This window comes from Syngnathoides biaculeatus, chromosome 9, assembly GCF_019802595.1.
Source record: "Syngnathoides biaculeatus isolate LvHL_M chromosome 9, ASM1980259v1, whole genome shotgun sequence".
NCBI classification, from domain to species: domain Eukaryota; kingdom Metazoa; phylum Chordata; class Actinopteri; order Syngnathiformes; family Syngnathidae; genus Syngnathoides; species Syngnathoides biaculeatus.
Window position 1 is genome coordinate 17,191,995 of NC_084648.1, and position 21,943 is coordinate 17,213,937.

The 21,943-nt window shown below is 42.7% G+C and overlaps 3 protein-coding genes across 5 annotated transcripts; 2 read left to right on the forward strand and 1 right to left on the reverse strand.

The window, feature by feature from the left end:
* The first annotated feature begins 480 nt into the window (after window positions 1–480).
* On the forward strand, window positions 481–13,694 carry LOC133506099 (PDZ and LIM domain protein 3-like). The gene is made up of 7 exons (XM_061829868.1): window positions 481–624; window positions 7,406–7,557; window positions 8,243–8,327; window positions 9,654–9,841; window positions 11,211–11,338; window positions 12,317–12,428; window positions 13,385–13,694. The coding sequence occupies exons 1-7, from the start codon at window positions 532–534 to the stop codon at window positions 13,551–13,553; spliced, it is 927 nt and encodes a 308-aa protein (XP_061685852.1). The 5' UTR covers window positions 481–531; the 3' UTR covers window positions 13,554–13,694.
* Window positions 13,695–14,316: 622 nt separating this feature from the next.
* LOC133506625 (neuropeptide Y receptor type 2-like) lies at window positions 14,317–20,243 on the reverse strand. Of its 3 annotated transcripts, none has more exons than XM_061830939.1 (3): window positions 18,118–20,243; window positions 15,225–15,981; window positions 14,317–15,039 (listed from the first exon to the last, which is right to left on the reverse strand). In XM_061830939.1, exons 2-3 carry the CDS (start codon window positions 15,948–15,950, stop codon window positions 14,689–14,691), a joined length of 1,077 nt encoding a protein of 358 aa, XP_061686923.1. In that variant the 5' UTR covers window positions 15,951–15,981; window positions 18,118–20,243; the 3' UTR covers window positions 14,317–14,688. The 3 variants fall into 3 exon arrangements, with proteins under 3 accessions (XP_061686923.1, XP_061686924.1, XP_061686922.1); XM_061830940.1 differs by lacking the exon at window positions 18,118–20,243 and adding an exon at window positions 16,542–16,594; XM_061830938.1 differs by lacking the exon at window positions 18,118–20,243 and adding an exon at window positions 16,279–16,508.
* LOC133506626 (beta-1,3-galactosyltransferase 2-like) lies at window positions 16,750–18,246 on the forward strand. Its single transcript, XM_061830942.1, has 2 exons — window positions 16,750–18,043; window positions 18,112–18,246. The coding sequence occupies exon 1, from the start codon at window positions 16,910–16,912 to the stop codon at window positions 17,909–17,911; it is 1,002 nt and encodes a 333-aa protein (XP_061686926.1). The 5' UTR covers window positions 16,750–16,909; the 3' UTR covers window positions 17,912–18,043; window positions 18,112–18,246.
* Window positions 20,244–21,943: the final 1,700 nt, after the last annotated feature.

Consider the following 21,943-nt stretch of genomic DNA (forward strand, 5'->3'; position numbering starts at 1 on the left):
AAAGAAAAAAAAACTTGTAAGTTGGGTCACTCGTATCTCAAGGCACCACTGTATAGTACTGCAAATAGTTTTGTGTCTGTTTTGAACTCTTGGATCAAATTCAAACCAAAAATATCAACAAAATGTCCCTTTTTAAAAATTTTTTTTAGAAGGGTTATTTGAAAGGATGCTGGGCTGCCCTCCAAGTGTCCTGGCTGGTCCAGAATGATCCTGCTCGACCTCCAAACAAGAGCGAGCAGACCAAAAAAGGAGAGGAGCGAGGAGGGGTGGGGAGGGGGAGAGGGGCGGCGGGGGGGGGGGGTCACTCGACTGTAAGCTGTCTGGGGATAATTTTTTTTTTTTTTTTTTTGTCGGGGAGGGGGCCGGCCCGTCCTCACGTCAGTGAAGTATTCGGGACAAGAACGGCGGGTACCGCTCAGGGGGCGGGACCCGTTCCACTGCCGCGACCCCCCACCCCCACCCCCCATACTTGATATGACCGTGCTCTCAGATTCCCCTCAGTGTGCTGGGACGTCGCCGTTTAAAGGGGCCATGCCGTTCAAGGTGGTCCTAAACGGACCGGCCCCCTGGGGGTTCCGTCTGGTGGGCGGCAAGGACTTCAACCAGCCACTGACCATCTCAAGGGTACGTTTATTTCTTTGATTTTCCAGAATGTTCTAAAAAAAAAAAAAAAAGTTCCTGCGGAAGTGAGGGGTGGGCTCGTCGACAGGGTGCGACTTTGCACCTGTGCCAGTCAGTGTGTATGCTACGGGCTTAGTTACAAATAGTACCATGCACTACATTCTTGCACACATATTGAGTGGGTAGAAAAAGTGCACACACCCCTGGTCAAATGCCTGATTTTGACGATTGAGGAACATGAGATGATACATCATTTCAAAGATTTATCCACTATTAATGTGACTACAAAAAAAATTGGCAAATAATACATTATTACATAAATTAGAGCCTACCAGTCTATTGTACGTTTTGAGTTAAATAGACACGCTTTAAATGCTAGCAGGTCAGTGCTGAATCCTGTGAGTTTGAGTATGATTGGTTCATCATCTGTTTTTAAGAGGGTGTGGACACTTGTGCAACCAACTTATTTAAACTATCTCTCTTCCTTTTTCAGTTGATTTACAGGTTTTGGATGACAATGGTGGTAAATGTTTTGAAATGATTTACCGATGTCATTTTCCATCACACACAAAAAAAGTGCCATTGGGACAGGGGTGTGTAGACTTTTTATATCCACTGCATACATATTTACTCATGCCAGAGGGGTGGCTTACACAAAATAGTTTGTGAGTACATGTGGGAGAAACTACATGTAATTTATGTAACTTAAGGACAAAACGCATGTGATTGTAACCCTTTATTGGGAGGAAATGTGTAAATTAAAATTTGGGAAATTTACACGATTACAATTTTAGTTGCATTTGAACATGGCCGCAAAGCCCCGCCCCCTCCAATATTGCTTCCTCCTTCCAATGTTGACACTTGTAATTGGCCCAGATATGTGTCATTCCGCCATGTCTCAAACATGACACATGTCTCCAAATATGACCTTCCAGCGCCACCTTGTGGTACAATGTATTAGTTAGTCTGAGATGATTTGAAATCGTTACTGGATTAATAAAAATCATGACTTTTGGACAGTTTCATATTTGTAATTTGGGCCTCTTGTGGAACAGAAATTGTGCACATTTGTCATTAGGTCAGTGTGGTTCTCTATTGTGTTTTTCGACATTGTATGCATGCTGTATAATGCAACACCCGTCCATCCATTTTCCTTTGCCGCTTATCCTCACGAGGGTCGCGAGGAGTGCTGGAGCCGATCCCAGCTGTCACCGGGCACCCTGATCTGGTCGCCGGCCAATCGCAGGGCACATGGAGACAAGAGAACAGTCCCCCTCACAATCACACCGAGGAGCAATTTAGAGTGTCCAATTAATTATAATGCAACAAACTTTATTATATATTATACATACATATTGGAGACTCCAGGTGCGATTGTGAGTGCGACTGTTGTCTGTCTCTACGTGTTTTGCGATTGGCTGGCAACCAGTTTTAGGGTCCTCCTGCCCGATGATAGCCGGGACAGCCTCCAGCACTCCCGGCGACCCTCGTGAGGATAAGCGGCTCCGATCATCGATATTACCGGATATACACACACACGCAAAAGGCTTGGCCTCGCTTTCTAACAAAGCACCGAATGAAAAGTTGCCATCTTTTTCGGAAGGGATGGGAAGAAAACCTCGCTCGGGTGGAACAAATGCGTGACATAAATAACGCGAGTGCAAACGCGCGTTAGCAGCGTGTACAACTTTTGAGGGGTGACATAAGAGCGGGAACATCGCAACAATTCGATCTACTAATCCATCACCAGCGCCCCTCTATTTTTAGCAAAGACATCAGGAACAACTGGAGCCATCATTTGAAAGCCTGCGAGCACGGGTGCACGCCTCCACCTCCATTTTAGGACGGGAACGTCACCTCCTGGACTTTATGGGCCTCCGGCAGAATGTAAACACAAATGACGGCTGTATTTCTTCTTAAAGAGATACACGCGCATTTTGAATGCGTGAATGCCGACGAGTGCTCAACATGTACGGGAATTCCAATTTATGCATTTTCTGTGCCGTTACTAGCTGAGCCATGTACGGTAATTGTCACGCCCCAAAAAATAAGCTCCCAATAAAAGTCTAAAATTTCGAGTTGTTTTATACCATAGGTGGTGTCAAACTCAAGGCCCGGGGGCCAGATCTGGCCCGCCACGCAATATTGTGTGGCCCGCAAAGCCAAATCTAGAGCGTCGATTTCCACGGTTCTTTGTGAAAATCTGTACCAAAATTTCAAATTGTCATATATCATAAATGGTAACTTTCAAATATTACAAGCATTTTTGTGTTACCAAGCGTGAATAGTTGAAAAAACACATGACCCTTGATTTCTGATTCCAAAAGCAGTTCAGAAATTGATCATGTGAATATGATGAGATGATGAAATGTTTTTGTTCCAAAGTCATAACAGCCCTCTGAGGGAAACCGGAACAACAATGTGGCCCGCGAGAAAAACGAGTTTGACACCCCCATTTTACACACTTCTTCCACCTTTATTGAACAATTTGAACCGTGCAAACTCTAAAGCGGAAGGGAGGGAGGGCGGACTTTGGTACGAATATATTCTGTCCCCTCACTAGTCGAAACACGGTATTGTGAAAAATGTTGCGTTTATGTCGTGAATTTTTTACATATTCTTGGAGGCAACCGTCTTGAGTACGAGCGCCCTCTGCTGGGAGCTGAAACTACTGTCACGAGTTTCCTCGCAACTGTCACGTGACCAAACCCGGAACTCATGCTATCGGGCTGCCGCGATAACTCGTTCGGCTACGAGTTTGTTACATGATGGTTTGTACAGTATTCCATTAAATTTAAGTCGAAACCATTTTGAGGTCAATCTGTGGCTCCAGTTAAAAAGTTGAAACATTGCCATCCGCAACAAGATTGTTCGTATAACTCACTGCGGCCACACCGGAGGTCACTACCGCAACGCGCAGGCCGGCTTCAAAATAAAAATCTATCTGTTGCCTTTTTAGGCTTTCCCCCCCCCACCTCTGACTATTTTCATTCATCGAAATTCATAAAATCCACTCTATTAATTATGGATTTAATGGATAAACCGAATGCTCCTGTTGCGATTGATGCAATGCCCTGAGGATGACCAAGCTTTAGTTTGAAGCTCTTCAAGGCTTCCGCCACACGACGCTACAGCGCTTGACATCCGCGACTCCTTGAAAATTCTCAAATCAAAAGATATTGAAAACTTTAAAAACTCCTTCAACATTTCTCGACCTGTTCAAACAATTTAGTCTCACATTAGTCAACACTTCAAATAATTCTACATCAGTTTAGCGCTAGTTTTTCAGCCTTCACGTGCAATTGTTGTACTCTTATTGACAGCGTTGTTTTTTTTAATCAATAGTTAAACTTGTAATTAAACATATTCATCCATGTTTTAATGCTCATTAAAAATGATCAAAACCTTTGGTAGCAAATTTTATATATTTTCAGTTTTTTTTTCTTTTTACACGTTTCTGTTCAACTGCGATTAATTATTACAGTTCTAGTCTAGTGACCTATTTCCAAAGTTTTTCTTGAAGACAAAAAAAAAAAAAATATGAGTTCAAAAAAATAAGTAGTGATGTCCTGGGACTGTAAAGTCGTAACTTGGAACGGCTCTGATGTGTCGTGATGTGTTAACCGGTCACTTTAATTTCTTTACCTGTAAAAGCAAAGCAGACAGATTGTCAACGCATAAATATATCAAAACGTGCATAACTATATAGCGCACATGCAAATATATCCCCGCTGTTAGCCCACGCACGCTTCATTATGCAGTGTTTTTATTTTGATTTTGGGCCGGAGACTCAAGCGCTCCCTTGAGGTCACATCTGCTTATTTGTTTGGCAGATGCTGCTTCATGTTCACCAGCTGCGTGCGCTCATTTTGGCTACATGACAGCTAGAACACAGCCCCGTGCTATTTATATGCCTCAATGCTGTCATTAATTTCTTTTTTTTTTTTGTTTTGTTTTGTTTTGTTTTATACCGTACACTGGAAAATGTATGTTTGGCATTGAAAAATTCAGGCAATTTTCAATTAATTTTTAATATATTATTCAAATCAGATTTGTGCCAAAATTATTTTTGGTTCTTCATATGCATCCATTCTCTGCTAGTTGACAAAATGTCCTAAAATATTGTTGCAAATTTAGCATTTATTGATTGATTTTTACATCCGATATATGCATTAACACATTTCCTTGTTTCTGTGGAAATCGTGAGCAATATTTAAAAAATTATCTATGAAAATTTCATATTGTACAATGTTTTTCACTAACAAATATCTGGAAATCATAATTGCATGTTTTTATGTTTTTTTTTTTTTTCAAAGTCGTTTCTGTGGAAATTTGAAAGTTTTTGTCAACGGGTGAGTTTTGCTTGCACATACTTTTTGCTAACCCATAGGTGCAGAGAGTATTGTGCGATATTGCCGCTAATAATTTTTTTTGCAGAAATCGAAATTGTCTATTTCAAATGTTTTGATCCAACAAGTTGTTGTGCAAATCATGCATTTTACGTTATTTTTTTACAACAAACATGTTTTTTTACTGTAGTTTTGCTAACACGTTTCTGAGGGAATTATCTATCTATCTATCTATCTATCTATCTATCTATCTATCTATCTATCTATCTATCTATCTATCTATCTATCTATCTATCTATCTATCTATCTATCTATCTATCTATCTATCTATCTATTTTAATTCATCCATCTTGTATTAATTGCAGTAAGTAAGTAAGTAGACAAACTCAAAATAAGTACTGTATATTTTAAATAAGTATATTTTTAAAAGTAATTTGGGGGCACACAAAGTTATTTTGGCTCACAAATTGATAAAAGTTTATTTTTGGTACAATAATTTTCAGAAAGGTAAAAAAAAAAAGCTGCATTATTAAAATTGTATATTTTTAAAACTTAAAAAAATTATTTTTATTGAAACAATGTATATATTTGGCACACACACACACACACACACACACACACACACACACACACACAAAAGAAGCAAGGTTTTTCCCAAAACATATTTTGGGGAACCAAGCCCCCCCCAAAAATCTATCTATCTATCTATCTATCTATCTATCTATCTATCTATCTATTATCTATCTATCTATCTATCTATCTATCTATCTATCTATCTATCTATCTATCTATCTATCTATCTATCTATCTCTCTATCTCTCTCTCTCTCTCTCTCTCTTTCTCTCTATCTATCGAATCCCCTCTTTGGAAAGCACTTTGAAGGCCTTATTTATAGTCACATGACCTCATTGTGCGGGTATACGTGCAGTAATACAATAAGGTCACGTCGGCGATCCCAAACGTCTTTGGAAGCCTTGCGGCGTGATCTTCTGCGACCTCTTGTTAATCTTCCCTGATACAAGATCGTGTCCGTTACTGTCTGGGGATCAACGCGGTGCGCCAACTCTGCCGGCGCTTTGAAGGAGGGGGCGTGGTTTCAAGAGTTTCGCCGCTTGTCACAATAGATTTTCGCTAGTGGTCCCGCGGAGGATCAGAATAGTTGAGGGCCGCCCTCCTCTGCTAAAGAAAAAAAAATCGCATCGACATCATCGATTAATCGACTTCGACTCGACTATCATCACATCATAGTTTAATTTAAAAAGAAAAAAAAAAAAAAAACGACCCCGAACGCCAAGTGAGCCAAGGTGTTGAAGGAGGTTGCTGTCTTAAAACTTGGACTGAAGGTTCTAAAAGGTAAAAAAAAAAATTCTATGGGCATATACTGTAAATAGATGCGTGCTAAATGGGATGATTTCTGGGCGACAGGGTGGCTCAGCTGGTAAAGCGTTGGCCTCACAGTTCTGAGGTCCCCGGTTCAATCCTGGACCTGCCTGTGTGGAGTTTTCCGTGCCTGCGTGGGTTTTCTCCGGGCACTCCGGTTTCCTCCCACATCCCAAAAACATGCAACATTAATTGGACACTCGAAATTGCCCCTAGGTGTGTTTGTGAGTCTGTCTGTTTGTCTCAATGTGCCCTGTGATTGGCCGGCAACCAGTTCAGGGTGTACCCCGCCTCCCGCTCGTTGACAGCTGGGATTGGCTCCAGGACTCCCCGTGACCCTCGTGAGGATAAGCAGTGAAGAAAATGGATAGATGGATGGGTTGCGGTCCTGGGAAAACCAAATAAGTAAGGATATGTTGTTTGTGCCAGCATTTGTCTCGGATTCATTTATCATTGTGGAATAAGAATTAAACATAATAATTAATCGAGGTAAGCTGGGCACAATATTGGGCAAAGTCATTATTAGGAAGCACCAGTAGAGGTCATTCAGGCCTGATATTCAAAATTCAAATTCTGAGGAATTGGACCCAAGGGTAGCATGTACAGGCTGAACATGAGGGGTCCAAGAATTGACCCCTGAGGGACCCCATGGGTCGTAGCCATTTGATGAGATTGAAGAGTCTTCTAATAGTTACAAAATAACTCCTCCTGGTATGACCTGAACCGATTAAGGACTGTTCCATTTAGTTCTACCCATATTTCCCATCTGTTCAGTACTACGATGATTATGAGAGGTTGAGCGGAAAGCCCCTTTTTGGTCAGAAATTGGTATTTTTAGTGAAAACAAGCCGTGTTTTGATTACTAAAAAAAGGATCAAGCTTGAAACAAACTTTTTTTTTTTTTTTTCCTGGTTCCAGAAGACGGAGGTTCAGTGTTTCTAGCGCATATAAAATCAGTCAAAATGGGGAACCGGGTGATCCCGGAGATACCGTTGAGCTGTCGGGATGTCGACCGCTTGCCCAATCTCCTCTTTCTGCCACCCCCGACCCCGTAGATCACGCCCGGCAGCAAGGCAGCGCTGGCCAACCTTTGCCCCGGCGACCTGGTCGTGGCCATCGAGGGCGCGTCCTCCGCCGACATGCTGCACTGTGACGCGCAGAACAAAATCAAAGAGGCCGCCGATCACCTCACGCTCACTGTGGAAAGGTGAAGCCGCGCTCATCTTATTTCTTCTTTGAAAAGAAAAACATTTGAGATCAAAAAAAATTTTTGGGTCCCTCATCTCATATTTCCCAGGCATACTTTTTTAAAGATGAAATAAATAATAAGTATATATAATATATTTTAATGTATTTAATTGATAATTTAATTATTTGTATTATTTATTTAAATTATTTAATTTAATTTGAATTGGGAAAATTGCAATTTTGAAAAACACGTTAAGTTTTAAAATTACAATACACATCCCTCACCCGAAAAAAAAAATCTAAAGATATTTAAAACACTGGAAAAACTCCCCTAAAAATGTTTACGATTATAGTTTTGAAATTTTAAGAATTAAAAAAAAAAAGAAAAGAATTTAAAAGGGATTCCAATTTTTATTATCTAGTGAACATTTTATGGCTCCATTTTTCACAATAATAAGATTTTACACTATTGAAAAAAATATGAAAGTGGGAATATTTAAAATGAGGAGAGTCCTTAAACTTAAGAGAAAATGTGAGAAAAAAAATGTATTTATTTTTAAAATATGCTAAATATTTGTTCTTATATTTTATTTTTATTAAAAAATGAGGCTGAAATTTGTTCGATCAATTTCAGGAGAAACAAAATCCTGCTATCTGACCATCCCGTTTTGTTTGTTTGTTTTTATTGTTTTTGCTCCTTGCAGAAGCGAGGCTAAACTGTGGTCCCCGCGCTTGACGGAGGACGGCAAAGTCAACCCCTTTAAGATCAACCTGGAAGCCGAGCCCCAGGTTTGGAGGAAAACGTCCGAATAATTATTGGACTCACTCATGCGGTGCTACCGTAACTTTAACAATTTTAATACAGTGTGTCCTTTTTTGGTCAGATAATTTATTCGTATATAAAACAAATGCAGCGGCACGGTGGACCAGCTGGAAAGCGTTGGCCTCACAGTTCTGAGGTCCCGGGTTCAATCTCTGCCCTCCCTCTATGGATTTTCCATGTTCTCCCCGTGCCTGCGTGGGGTTTCTCCGGGTGAGCACTCCGGTTTCCTCCCACACCCCAAAAACACGCAACATGAATTGAACACTCTAAATTGCCCCTAGGTGTGATTGCGACTGCGTCTGTTTGTCTCTATGTGCCCTGCGATTGGCCTGCAACCATTTCAGAGTGTACCTCGGCTCCTGCCACGTTAACAGATGGGATAGGCTCCAGCACTCCCCCCGACCCCTGTGAGGATAAGCGGCTCAGAAAATGGATGGATGGCTAAAACAAATGAAATGAACTGAATCCTTGAATTGCAAATCAAGTATTTGTGGTGTTAGCTTGATACTAGAAAATACTGTAATAGCTTTTCTGTCATTACGTTATCCATCCATCCATTTTCTTAGCTGCTTATCCTCACAAGGGTCGGGAGGAGTGCTGGAGACTATCCTAGCCGTCAACGGGCAGGAACCGGTTGGCAGCCAATCGCAGGACACCTAGAGACAAACAGCCGCACTCACAATCACACCTACGGGCAATTTAGAGGGTCCCATTAACGGTGCATGTTTTGGGAATGTGGGAGGAAACCGGAGTGCCCCGAGGAAACCCACGCAGGCACGGGGAGAACATGCAAACTCCAGACAGGCGGGTCCGGGATCGAACCTGGGACCTCAGAACTGCGAGGCCAACGCTTTCCCAGCTGAGTCACCACCGTGCCACCCACAATTACTTGATCTTTTCTTCATTTAAAATTTCCGTCAACTGAATGGCCTTTGTGCTGCTCCCTGCCTTGGCCACCTGGGGGCAGCACAGGAAAGATGGACAGCTCTATACTACTACTACTACTACTACTACTACTACCCCCACTACTACTATTACTACTACTCTATACTACCTCTGTCCAGTATGCATGTCTCAATTCCTCACAGCTTTCCTCAGCTCCTTACAGAGGATAAAAAATATATGACCGAGTGCTATTATATTGAATGTCTAAATGTGTTCTTAAAGCAAAAAAAAAAAAAAAAAAAAAGGAACAAGCCACAGTTGATAACTGGAAAAAAAAACTCATAATTCGGGGTACCGGCTAATACGTATTCCCTCCCTTGCGTGATGAGTTTTCGCCGTTTGCGCAGGACTACAAGCCCATCGGCGTGGCGCACAACCGGCGAGCTCAGCCGTTCGTGGCGGCGGCCAACATCGACGACACGCGCCAGGTGGTCAGCACCACCTACAACACCCCCATTGGACTCTACTCTTCCGGAAACATCCAGGACGCCATGGAGGGGCAGATGAAAGGGCTCGTGCAGCCCAAGCCCAACAGGTCGACACCGCCATAAATTTCAAAAAAAAAAAAGAAAAATCACAATAGCACTCCAAACTCTTCATCCGTCGTGTGTGTTGTGTAAGGCGTAAATATAAAAACCCGACGCGATGATTTGCAAATCCCGAATGTCGGTCGTGACGAAGTTTTGAACCACGCGCTCGTGTGTCTTTCGTCTGATGTACGACGGGTCGCCGTGACGACATAATTATGCATAAATCGAAGCTTTTGTGTTGCATAACCTCGTGAAGTCGAAATCGGTTGTTCCAGGCCACTTCCTCAGGCCGCCATTTTAGGGCATGCGGGTTGTGTACAATGTGTACTTTGTAGGTTGTAGCCTTGCCTTGTAATTGCCGGATTTTCATGCAAAGTCTTTTACTTTTTTTTACATTTCATTCCATAATGCAAATTTCCTAGTTGCAATTTTTTTTTTATCTCTCAGCCCGTATTTCACAGGCATTCTTTTCAAGATGAAATAAATAATAATTATACATGATATATTTAAATGTATTTAATTGATGATTTAATTATTTGCATTATTTATTTAAACTATTTCATTTAATTTTAATTGGGAAAATTGCATTAGAAAAAAAATACATGAAGTTTTAAAATGGAAAACAATCTAAAGATATTTAAAACACAGCAAAAAGTCCCCTAAAAATGTTGACAATTACTTTTGAAATATTACATTTCATAAAGTGTGATATTTTTACATGAGGAAAAAAAAACAATCTTTATATCGGACATCCAAAAAAATAATTTTCAACAAAACATTTATTTATAGAAATAAATTACAAATTAACTGAAAGTTATTTTCAAGTGATTAAAAAATCTAACACTACAAAAAATATTTAAAAAATATTAGATTCACAAGTGAAATATATTGTAACATATTTCTTTTTTTTTTTAAATATTATATTATTAATTTCTTAATTAATCAATGTATTATTTCTCTCTCACGCTGCAGTAAATACACAATTATGTACAGTATATGTGTGTTGGTGAAGAGCTGCCACACACAGCGAATCCAAAGTGCAAACCATATCTTGGTGCTAGCCAATCAGGAGCAGAGTAGGGCGGGTTATCGTTCCATTTAATATACACAACAGTCTTTTCTGGACTCGCTAAATTTAAATTGTGTGGTCGCACCCGCATCGCATCTGCGACAAAGAGAAGGTTAACCGTTTATAAAACTCGCTAGCCTGTGAGCTAGCGAGCAAAAGGGTGGCGACGAAATAGCGATGTCGTTAGAACGTCAAAAACCTGAGATGTGCGGCTGAACCCCCCCCCCCCCCCCCACCAACAAACGCACACGCCGCATACATAATTCTTGATAGTTTAAATGTGACATGCTAACATATCCACACAGCCCGAGGACCTTGGCTAACATCGAGGATTCCGACGTCTACCGCATGCTGCAGCACGACTACGAGGAACCGGAGCAACCGCGCCAGTCGGGATCCTTCAAGGCGCTGCAGGAATATATCGAGAGCGACGGTCCGTTGAAATTGAGCTCAAACGTGCTATTGTAGGCTAACGCCATTAAAAAAAAAAAAAAATTGTAGTTTTACGGCTGGAATAAATTCTTTGAGAATGTTATCTTTGTAATCTGGCCAAAGATGACTTTTTTCTGGATACTTGTTTTCACAGAATTTGTGGTTTTCATTACATTTATCATAATGTAATTGTATGTTATAGGCTCATATTGCCAATGTCATCTTACTTAATAACTCCATAACTGAGAGGTGATGTCATTAGTTGCATAGGTTGGAAAGTTTTTTTTTTTTTTTTCTTTTGCAGTTTTGCTGCCAAACATATATGTGCGTTCATCTGAGATGACACGCTGTGGCGACCCCGGAAGGGACAAGCCGAAAGAAAAAAAAATATATATATATATATAAAATCCTATACTTATATACATTTTTAAAAATATTTTTATTTATCTGTTATTTTCATGATATTTATTTGAATGTAGTTCTTGTAAAACAAACCTTTTCTTTATTTTTAGTTATTTATTTTTTTATTCAGCTGTATTTTAGCTGCTGTCTTCAAACATTTTTTCCATCTCATTTAGGTAAAATAAAGCAACAAAAACTATCCCATATACTTTAATGTAATTTTGTATTTTTTCATTGTATTTGTTTTATTTGATTTTATTTTCATTTTGTCCTTTTTCTTGATTTTTTTGTTTTATTCGTGTAAAATAATTAAAAAAAAACATAAGCAAAGCGAAGTATTATGATCTAAATTATAAAAAAAAATACAAATATGGGCTTTATAATTCCTTTAAATAAATTATTAATTTCTTCTAAAAATAAAAATAAAAAAAGTTTTCAAATTGTTCAAGCATTACAGTTTGCCATTATTTCAGTGATCATGATCTCATCTCTGCCGCCTTGAGAGTATTTTCTGGTTTTCGCCAGTCGTCCGCCCGTTGAAATGATTGGTCACTGATGATTGTTTTTCTTGGTGCAGGGACCAAACCAATGGTGACCAGGACGGTGAAGGCCCCCACCACCAAGCCCAGCGCACCTGCTGGAAACCTGCAGAAACTTCCCATCTGCGACAAGTGTGGAAATGGCGTCGTGTGAGTGCACACTAGCATGCTACATGCTAAATTATTACTATTATTATTATTATTATTATGTTGCATGATAATTACAGCGTAGCATTTAATCACTCGTCGGCCTCCGAGCTGCCTTATTTATTGATTTATTGGTTTGTTTGTCTGTTTTTAACAACTCTTCATTTGAAATTATCCTCACTTTATTTACACGGTGGCGCGATTGGTTGAGAGCATTTGCCTCACAGTTCTGAGGACCGGGGTTCAAATCCCGACCGCGCCTGTGTGGACGTTGCATGTTCTCCCCCGGGCCTGTGCGGGTTTTCTCCGGGCACTCCGGTTTCCTCCCACATCCCCAAAACACGCAACATTAACTGGACACTCCAAATTGTCCCTAGGTGGTGTTGTTGTTTTTTTTTCTATGTGCCCTGAGATTGGCTGGCGACCGGTTCAGGGTGTACCCTGCTTCCTGCCCGTTGACAGCTGGGATAGGCTCCAGCACGCCCGCGACCCTCGTGAGGATAAGCGGCTCAGTGAATGGATAGATTATTCATAATTTTTTACATTTTATTTTCTTTAGGTTTTTTTGTCTACTTTACAAAAAAAATATATATTCATGTAAAATAAGAAAATTCTAATGTATCGTGTTATAGTTAATTTTTTCCAACATAATTTGTCATTATTTAAATAACTGTTATGTATTTATTTTTTTTAAAAGAGCAAACATTTTACTTTCTGTACTTTGGATCTTTTATTTAAATTTTTTTTTAAATTCTGCATCCATTTTGGTATTGGATGTCATTTTATTTCAAGCGTTGCAATTGGCTGAGCGTCTTACCTGCACCTGCGAAAGCGCCATAACGACCATACAACGGAACATTTGAAATGAGCTCACGAATATTTCTTAGCGACTTTGTTTTTTTTTGGGGGGGGGTTAAAAGCGTGGGTGGTCCCAAATGACGTATTTGCTCCTGGTCCAGTGGCACGGTGGTGAAGGCTCGCGACAAGTTCCGCCACCCGACTTGCTTCGTGTGCGCCGACTGCGACGTCAACCTGAAGCAGAAAGGTTACTTCTTCGTGGGGGGGGAGCTGTACTGCGAGGCGCACGCCCGCGCCAGGACCAGACCCCCCGAGAGTCAAGACCTGTAGTGTCGCATTGCGCCTGGGTCAGCGCTCGGTCACCGTCTTCCTTTCTGTCGCTGACATCACTTCCGGTTTGCCATTTTTTTCCCCATTCCCTGTTTTTGACTCTTCATCAAACCAATAAAAATGACTTCATCCTGCCCTCAATATGATTTTTATTTGGTAGTCCTAGTTTTTATATTTTTTGTATAACATTCTAATAATTTTGAGTATTTTTTTTAAATTCCAAATTTTTTCCTATTAATCTGCAGCATCAAAATATGCAATCACGTTTTTTGAAACTACATAAAACACATAAAAGTATTTGTTTTAGTTTAAATTAATTAATATTTTCTGATACTGTATATGTTATGCATTTTTAACTATTTTCTTTTTTTTAATTATTTTTATTTCTTTAGACATTTTATTTTTTTATTCAAAGTATACAATCACGTTTTTTAAAACTGCATAAAACACATAAAAGTATTTGTTTTAGTTTAAATAATTTAATATTTTCCAATACTGTATATGTTATGTATTTTTAACTATTTTCTTTTTTATTATTATTTCTTCAGACATTTTATTGAAACAATTATCAGGTCAGGTCCTGCCTGAAGTGAGACGGGAAGGGGTCCAGCACAAATGCAACCCTAGTGAGGATAAGCGGCTTGGAAAATGGATGATTTCTTTAATCAAATATCCAAATGAATCACATTTTTAAAAAAGGTCATAAATAACATAAAAGTACTCGTTTTCTGTTGAATATTGTCAAACAAGTAAGCGACGATAAAAAAATGAAAATGAAAACAAGAATCACACAAATCCGAGAACTATAACCGAAGAGATATTCAAATGCTGTTTTGAAATGATTTCATTCTTCTGTGTATTTTAAGAAGTAAGAATATTGGGGACAGCGATTTTTCAACCCAAAGTTTTTGGAACGGATAAACGGCACTTCCATTGGTTTCAATGGGGGGAAATGATTTGAGACTGAAACTTGAGCCTTCAAGCAACAGATGGAACACAAATGTTCGGGGACAAAATGGAGCAACAGTTCTCAAAAATCATATCGTCTTTATCCTCTGCTGAGAACGAGGAATAGTGCTGCACCGATGAGCTCGGAGAGGTGTTTCTGACAGTTATGAGGTAGCCCACTAGACACTTAACCCTTGTTGGACTTGCAAGGCGGGGCAGAGGCCATTTTGTTTGGCTTTTTGTGTCGGTCAAAGGTCCGGTAGCAGCTGCAGGCGTCCAGGAAGGCGCTCCTGTAGTTGTTGTTCATCCAGCCGTACAGGATGGGGTTGACGAAGGTGGAGCACATGGCCACCGCGTGGAAGGCGCTGAACAGCAGCTTGAAGTCCTGCGCGCGGCCCACGCGGCCGTCCACGTCCACGGCCAGCTGGAAGGCGTGCAGCGGCAGCCAGCTGACGGCGAAGACGGCCACCACCGTCACCAGCATCTTGGTGGTCTTACGGCGGCGCCGGTGGGCCCGCGACAGCCGGCCGGCGTTCATCTGGCGCCGGTAAAACCAAGCGGAACCAGAAAAAAAAAAAAAATCAGCATGAAACTGACATGAGATTACGTTACAAATCCATTCAGCTGTCGATTAATTTTTGGAGTCATCATTTCAAACATGAAGAGATTGAATCGGCAAACGTTGAATCAAAAATCCGGCGGTTCACCGCCCAGACTTCTAACCTTGCTCCAGATGCGCGCGTAGGCCACAACGTTGACGGCCAAAGGCAGGCCGTACTGCAGCAGCATCATGGCCAGGCTGTAGGGGGCGCTGCCACCCGTTTCGGGCCACTTCTCGGCGCACACCTGGATGGATTTCCCGGGCGCCAGCTGGAAGACGGCGTACTCCCGGAAGACGGCCAGCGGGCTGGCGAGGAGTACGCCGACCGCCCAGGCGATCGCCACCACGGCGCCGCACGCCCGCCGGGACAGACGCGGCGCGCCGTCCGGCCGAAGCGCCACGTTGCGGAGGCGGTCCACCGCGATCACGTTGAGCGTGATGGTGGACACGTGCACGGCGGCGCCCTGGGCGCAGGGCACGGCGAAGCACAGCGCCCGGCCGAATGCCCACTCGCCACGCAGGGTGTACGCCAGCGTGAAGGGCAGGCACAGGGACGCCACCAGGAGGTCGGCCAGGGCCAGATTGGCGATGAAGAAGTTGGTGACGGTACGCAGGCGGCGGAAGCGGAACACCGCGTGGATCACCATGGCGTTGCCCCCCACGCCCAGGGTGATGATGGTGCCGTACGCCAGGATGAGCGCCGCGCGCACGCCCGGCAGATGGGTGCTATCCTCAAGGCCCGGGTAGTCCTCCTCACCACCAGGCGGCGCTGGCGTAGTCCAGCAGCAATTGGAGGAGGGATCGTCTGCCGCCGGCAGCTGCGCTTCGCTCGCGTTGGCGACGTCCATCTTGCGGCGGCCCCATCGGCCGCCCTGTGGCCTGTTGGCGTTTTCACATTTGATGATCATTTTGCGCAAATATAAAAAGTACTCAATTACTGTTGAGCTTCTCACAGGACACTGGCTAAATAAATGCTGATTTTTTTTTTTGTGCTTCCATTCCAAATTTCAGTCGTACAATCTCAAAGGCATTCTTTTAAAGATGAAATCAATAATAATTATACATCATATATTTTATTAATTATTATTAAGAATTCATCTCCTTTTTCTTGCACAGTTTATAAATGAGGTCAATATCCTCTGCGAAGATCACGGTCCAAGGGGATTCCAGTCTAACCTCATCCGTCAGCCTATCCATTACTACCGCAAACAGGAAGGGGCTCGGCGCGGATCCCTGATGCATTCCCACCTCCACCTTAAATTCTTCTGACACATTTACGGCACGTCTCACCGCTGTTCTGCTGCCCTCATAACACATCCTGTACTATTCTCACATATTTCTCCGCCACACCGGACTCGCGCGTGCAGTACCACAGTTCCTCTCTTGGTATTGCTTGGTACTTCAACGGGTATTGCTCGTGTTTAAGCGTCTGAACGCACCTCAAGAGGCCCCCCCCCCAGTTACTTTCTGGGTGACTCCTTCTTCTTCTCTGATGGCCCACAACAGTTGACATTTAAATCATGGAAAAGTTTACATCAATTTTGAAATTAAAAAAAAAAACTTGTGATGCGCCTTTGTGATGACACAAAGCATCAAAACCACAAGGGGATTTTTTTTTTTTTTTTTTTGCTGCTTGTGTTACTTTGCGACCTTTCTAAAGCCTCTGTTGCACCGACCTGAGGATCTACGCGGATTTATCAAACAAAGAAATCGCCGGAGACGATTTTGCGATGCGGGACTGCGGCGGCGCGGAGTCGCAGAGAGCAGTCGTGTAATTCTGAAGCCCTCGACCCGCAACCGGGACGTCATGCAGCGGCGACGCCGCCGCCGCCGTTTTCAATTGGTATTCAACTTCCTGCTTTTCCTGCTGCTGCTGATTGCGCTGAACTTCCTGCTTCACCACGTTCGGCAAGAGGACCCGGCGGGTGACCGGGAGCCCCCCGAGGTCGACTCCAACCACCTCCGCGGGCTCTTCCCTTATCTAATCAACGAGCCGTACAAATGCCGAGAGAGGCGAGCGGCGCCGTTTCTGGTGTTCATGATAACCACGGAGGCGCCGCACGTGGACCGGAGGAACGCGATCCGACGGACTTGGGCCGACGAGTCTTTGATGCCAGCTGTGGGAATCGTACGGATCTTTCTGCTGGGAAAACACGACGGGGAGGCGGGGAGCGGAGAGCAGAGGACGCTCCGGAAAGAGAGTCGAAAATATCGCGATCTGATCCAGCAGGACTTCCTGGACTCCTACAAGAACCTGACCCTGAAGATCTGGATGGGACTGCACTGGGTGGCGCGGTACTGCCCGCGGGCCACCTACGTCATGAAGACCGACAGCGACATGTTCATCAACACGGAGAACCTGATCCTGAAGCTGCTCAGACCGGACTCAAAGCCCAAGACCAACTACTTCACGGGGAAAGTCCTGAAAAATCTCTCACCCCATCGGGACAAAACCAGCAAGTGGTACGTGTCCAAAGACGAGTACCCGGAAGAGAAGTATCCCGACTTCTGCTCCGGGACCGGATACGTGCTCTCCGGGGACCTGGCGCCGAAAATATACGCCGTGGCGCCGAGCGTGCGCAAAGTTTACTTGGAGGACGTCTACGTGGGACTGTGCCTGGCCAAGCTCGGATTGAAGCCGACGGAACCGGCCGACGCGTTCTGGTTCAACCACCTGCGGGTGCCCGCGGTCGGGTGCCGCTACAACCGTCTCATCACGTCCCACCAGCTGCGGCCCGAGGAAATAGTTCAGTGCTGGAAGGCGCATCGGGACAACAAGAAAAAATGCGCCACGGACGTCGATGTTTAGTTGACTTTTTTCAAAAAACGAGAATACAGAGAAGCGATATTTCAATTGCGTCGGCACGATCGAGTTGATTATCGGGCTCATCGCTAAACGAGGTCGAATCCAAGCGGAAGCAGTGGAGAAGAATGACAGACGGTGCGTAACGTCCACTATGATAACCCCCCAAAAATTAATATTTGTATCATTTTCATTTTTGTCATCAGTCCTACCTGGGTGTGCAAGGAGAAAGGCGCTACTGGCGTCCACGTGCAGGCGAAGAGCCAAAGCGGATGGGAAGCATCCTCACGAGAAGACTCGTCAAACTGTGACGCGCTCCGACTGCACGTCGCAGCCCCCCCGTGGCCAGATCCAATTACCCCCCCGCCCCGCACCTGACATCATTTTTTCACTCCATCCTCCACTCGATCCTTGGCTGGGGCGTAAATGTACTTTTTTTTAGGGGGCGGGGGGTACTGTTGGTAGTTTATTTTAACTTTTATTGCCACGTGTGGGGGGGGGTGGGGGGGGCGTTAGGCATCGTCTCTCATTTAGCCGCCTTGTAGAGAGAGAGAGAAAAAAAAATAAGCAAAAGGTCAAGATTGCAAATGCCTTCTTTCCATGGACTGTATTTTGTGTTTCATGTTGTTTTATTCGAACATTCATCTATTGTTCATTCATTCATCTATTGTTTATGCATTTTACCATTCATTAATTCGTTCATTCATCTATTGTTTATGCATTTTACCATTCATTCATTCGTTCATTCATCTATTGTTTTTGCATTTTGCCATTCATTCATTCATTCATGTATTGTTTATGCATTCTGTCTAACTTTCATTCATTCATTCATTCATATATTATTTATGCATTTCCCATTCATTCATATATTGTTTATGCATTTTGCCATTCATTCATCTATTTTTATGCATTTTGCCATTCATTCATTCATCTATTGTTCATTCATTCATTCATTCATCATTCATTCATTCATTCATATTTTATGCATTTTGTCATTCATCCATCCATCCATTCATTCATTCATTCATATATTGTTTGTGGATTTGTACATTCATTCATTCATTCATTCCTATATTGTTCATGCATTTTGCCATTCATTCATTCATAACCTCCTAATCTTCATCCACCCATTTTTGGATTCATAATCATTCGTTCATGTATGTACTCATTCATTCACCTACACATGAATCCTATGCATGCACATGCATCATCCATCATCCATTCATCACCAAAGCAGTTATTTCACCCACCTGTTTTCTTTATTCATGAATTCATTGCCACATGCATCCATACACCAAATCACCCATTCATTCCATTTCTCAAGTCATTCATCCATTCATTCACTCACCTTATTCATCCATGCATCTGAAGGAGCATTCAACCTGTCACTCCCGGCCAGCCATCAATGAGAGTGAATGTGTTACTGAAGGAGTTCATCATTCACGCATTCATCAGCTCACTGCATTTGTCTTTTTAAACCATTCATTAACCCACTCATTCACCCATTCATCCACCCATCTTTCAACATACATCCGTCTTTCCTTCCTTCATTGTTTATGCATTTTGCCATTCATTCATTCATCTATTGTTCATTCATTCATTCTTTCATTCATAACCCGATATCATTTATGGATGACTCATCCATCCATGCATCCCATTCCTTCCCCAATTTCTTAATCTTCATCCACCTATTTGTGGATTCATAATCATTAAATTATGTACGTACTCATTCATTCACCGATACATTAATCCATTGTTATGCATCATCATCCATCATCACCTAAAGCAGTTATTTCACCCACCTGTTTTCTTTATTCATGCATTCATTGGCTCATGCATCCATACACCAATTCGTTCCATTTTTCAAGTCATTCATCCATTCACCCGTCACTTCGTGCCAGCCATCCTCGTTCAGCCATCAGTGAGAGTGAGTGTGTTACTGAAGGAGTTCATCATTCATGCACTCATCCGCTCACTATATTTGTACTTTTATGTGTTCATTAACCCATTCATTCACCCTTTCATCCGCCCACCTTCAACATGCATCCATCGCTTATTTATTCATTCATTCATTCAGTCATTCATCCATCAGGTATTCATTGTCACTGTTTTTATCTTGTTTGTTTGTGCCTTGGTTTTGATTGGATTTAGTCATGTTTTGTTTTGTTTTACTTTGGTCTGTACGTGTTCCCGTCAGGCCTCGACTTTGATTTGACCAATCAGCTCCCTCCAGGCACTCGCGTCTTATCGAGGTGTGCCTCGTCGTCGCATCAGTTTGCCCGTATTTGCTTCTTTCGTTTCCACTTTATATGAGATCGCCGGAGAGACTTGGTTTGTTGGGGGGGGGGGGGGGGGGGCATTATGTAATACATAATGTCTTTTTCAAGAGCACACTTAGCGCCATCTTAATGAGCCGTTTTGCAGTCATTTTTTGAAATGCGCACACTTGATTTATACCGGCGAGCAATTAAAAATGTGATTTAATTAAAAGGAATTGCTCTAAAGCGCATGTTTACGTCTCGGTTAATCCCGAGGCTTTTTCATGAATGCTAACGAGGTCATCATAAATCGTCATCAAAGTCCACGGGGGGGTCGTGGCCACCAAATTAGCGTCTTGAGTCCTCGTTTGACTTCATTTATTGCACCGGTCGAGTCAACCAGAAGAAAAAGTCGCCATCAACAGAAGTAAAATGTTGATTAACTGGATTTTTCATTTTCTGAGCTGCTTATCCTCACAAGGGTTGCGGGTGTGCTGGAGCCTATCCCAGCTGTCAACGCCCAGGAGGCGGGGTTACACCCTGAACTGGTTGCCAGCCAATCGCAGGTACAATCATAACAGCCAATAGATAAACATCCATCCAGCCATTTTCTTTCCCCTCTTATCCTCACAAGGGTCGCGGGGAGTGCTGGAGCCTATCCCAGCTGTCGACGGGGAGGAGGCAGGATTACACCCTGAACTGGTTGCCAGCCAATCGCAGGTAGAATCATAAAATACCAATTGATAAACATCCATCCAGCCATTTTCTTGGCTGCTTATCCTCATGATGGTCGCGGGGAGTGGCAAAGCCTATCGCAACTATCATCGGGCAGGAGGCACGCTTGCGCTCTGAACTGGTTGCCAGCCATTCGCAGGTAGAATGATTATAACAACCAATAGATAAACATCCACCCAGCCATTTTCTTTTACCACTTATCCTCACAAGGGTCGCGGAGAGTGCTGGAGCCTATCCCAGCTGTCATCGAGCAGGAGGCAGGGTTACACCCTCAACTAATTGCCCGCCAATCGCAGGTACAATGATTATAACAACCAATAGATAAACAAATGTGATGAAACAAAATCCATAAAGAAAAAAAAAACAACAAAAAAAAAAAAACAGTGACACGCTACGTAGCAATGTCACATTTCCCGACCGTCCACGTTGCAGTTTGCCAGTAAACAAGCCCATCCATCATTTTGTCCTGGACAGCCATTTTTCTCACCCCGCCTCGACTGTGTTGCAGCCTGGCATCCTCGAAGGTTTTAGCGCTGAGGGAACAAAACCACAAACAAACAAAAACATAAATGAATAACACACATATGGGAAAATGAGCAGAATTCTGTGACTTGCTTACCATGAAAAAAAAAGAAAAAAAAAAAAAGAAAAGTCATAAAACAAGTGAGTGGCATGTACTCCGTGGCGGTTGAATCAGGAATACGTGCTGGGAAAGGCCCAAATATGTTTTTAAAGTGTGTGGGGGGGCACCCACGCGTCAATAAACTCAAAACCGCAACCGACGCCACCCTGAAGATTTTTGAGTCCGAGGCTCACTGAAGGCCTGTCGAGTCGCATATTGGAATTCGCAAAGTGCGAGCATTTTGTACTGATTTGACTCCTTTACTTAAAGTGGAAAAGTGCACAATCTGAAATGTACTTGAGTAAAAAAATAACAATAATTTTTACAGTCAATTCACCAATCACATTCAAGCTCATGTTAAATACTTCCAACCATTGAAAGTGACTGAAATAAAGTATAAATGCAGTACTAAGTTTTCCTTTC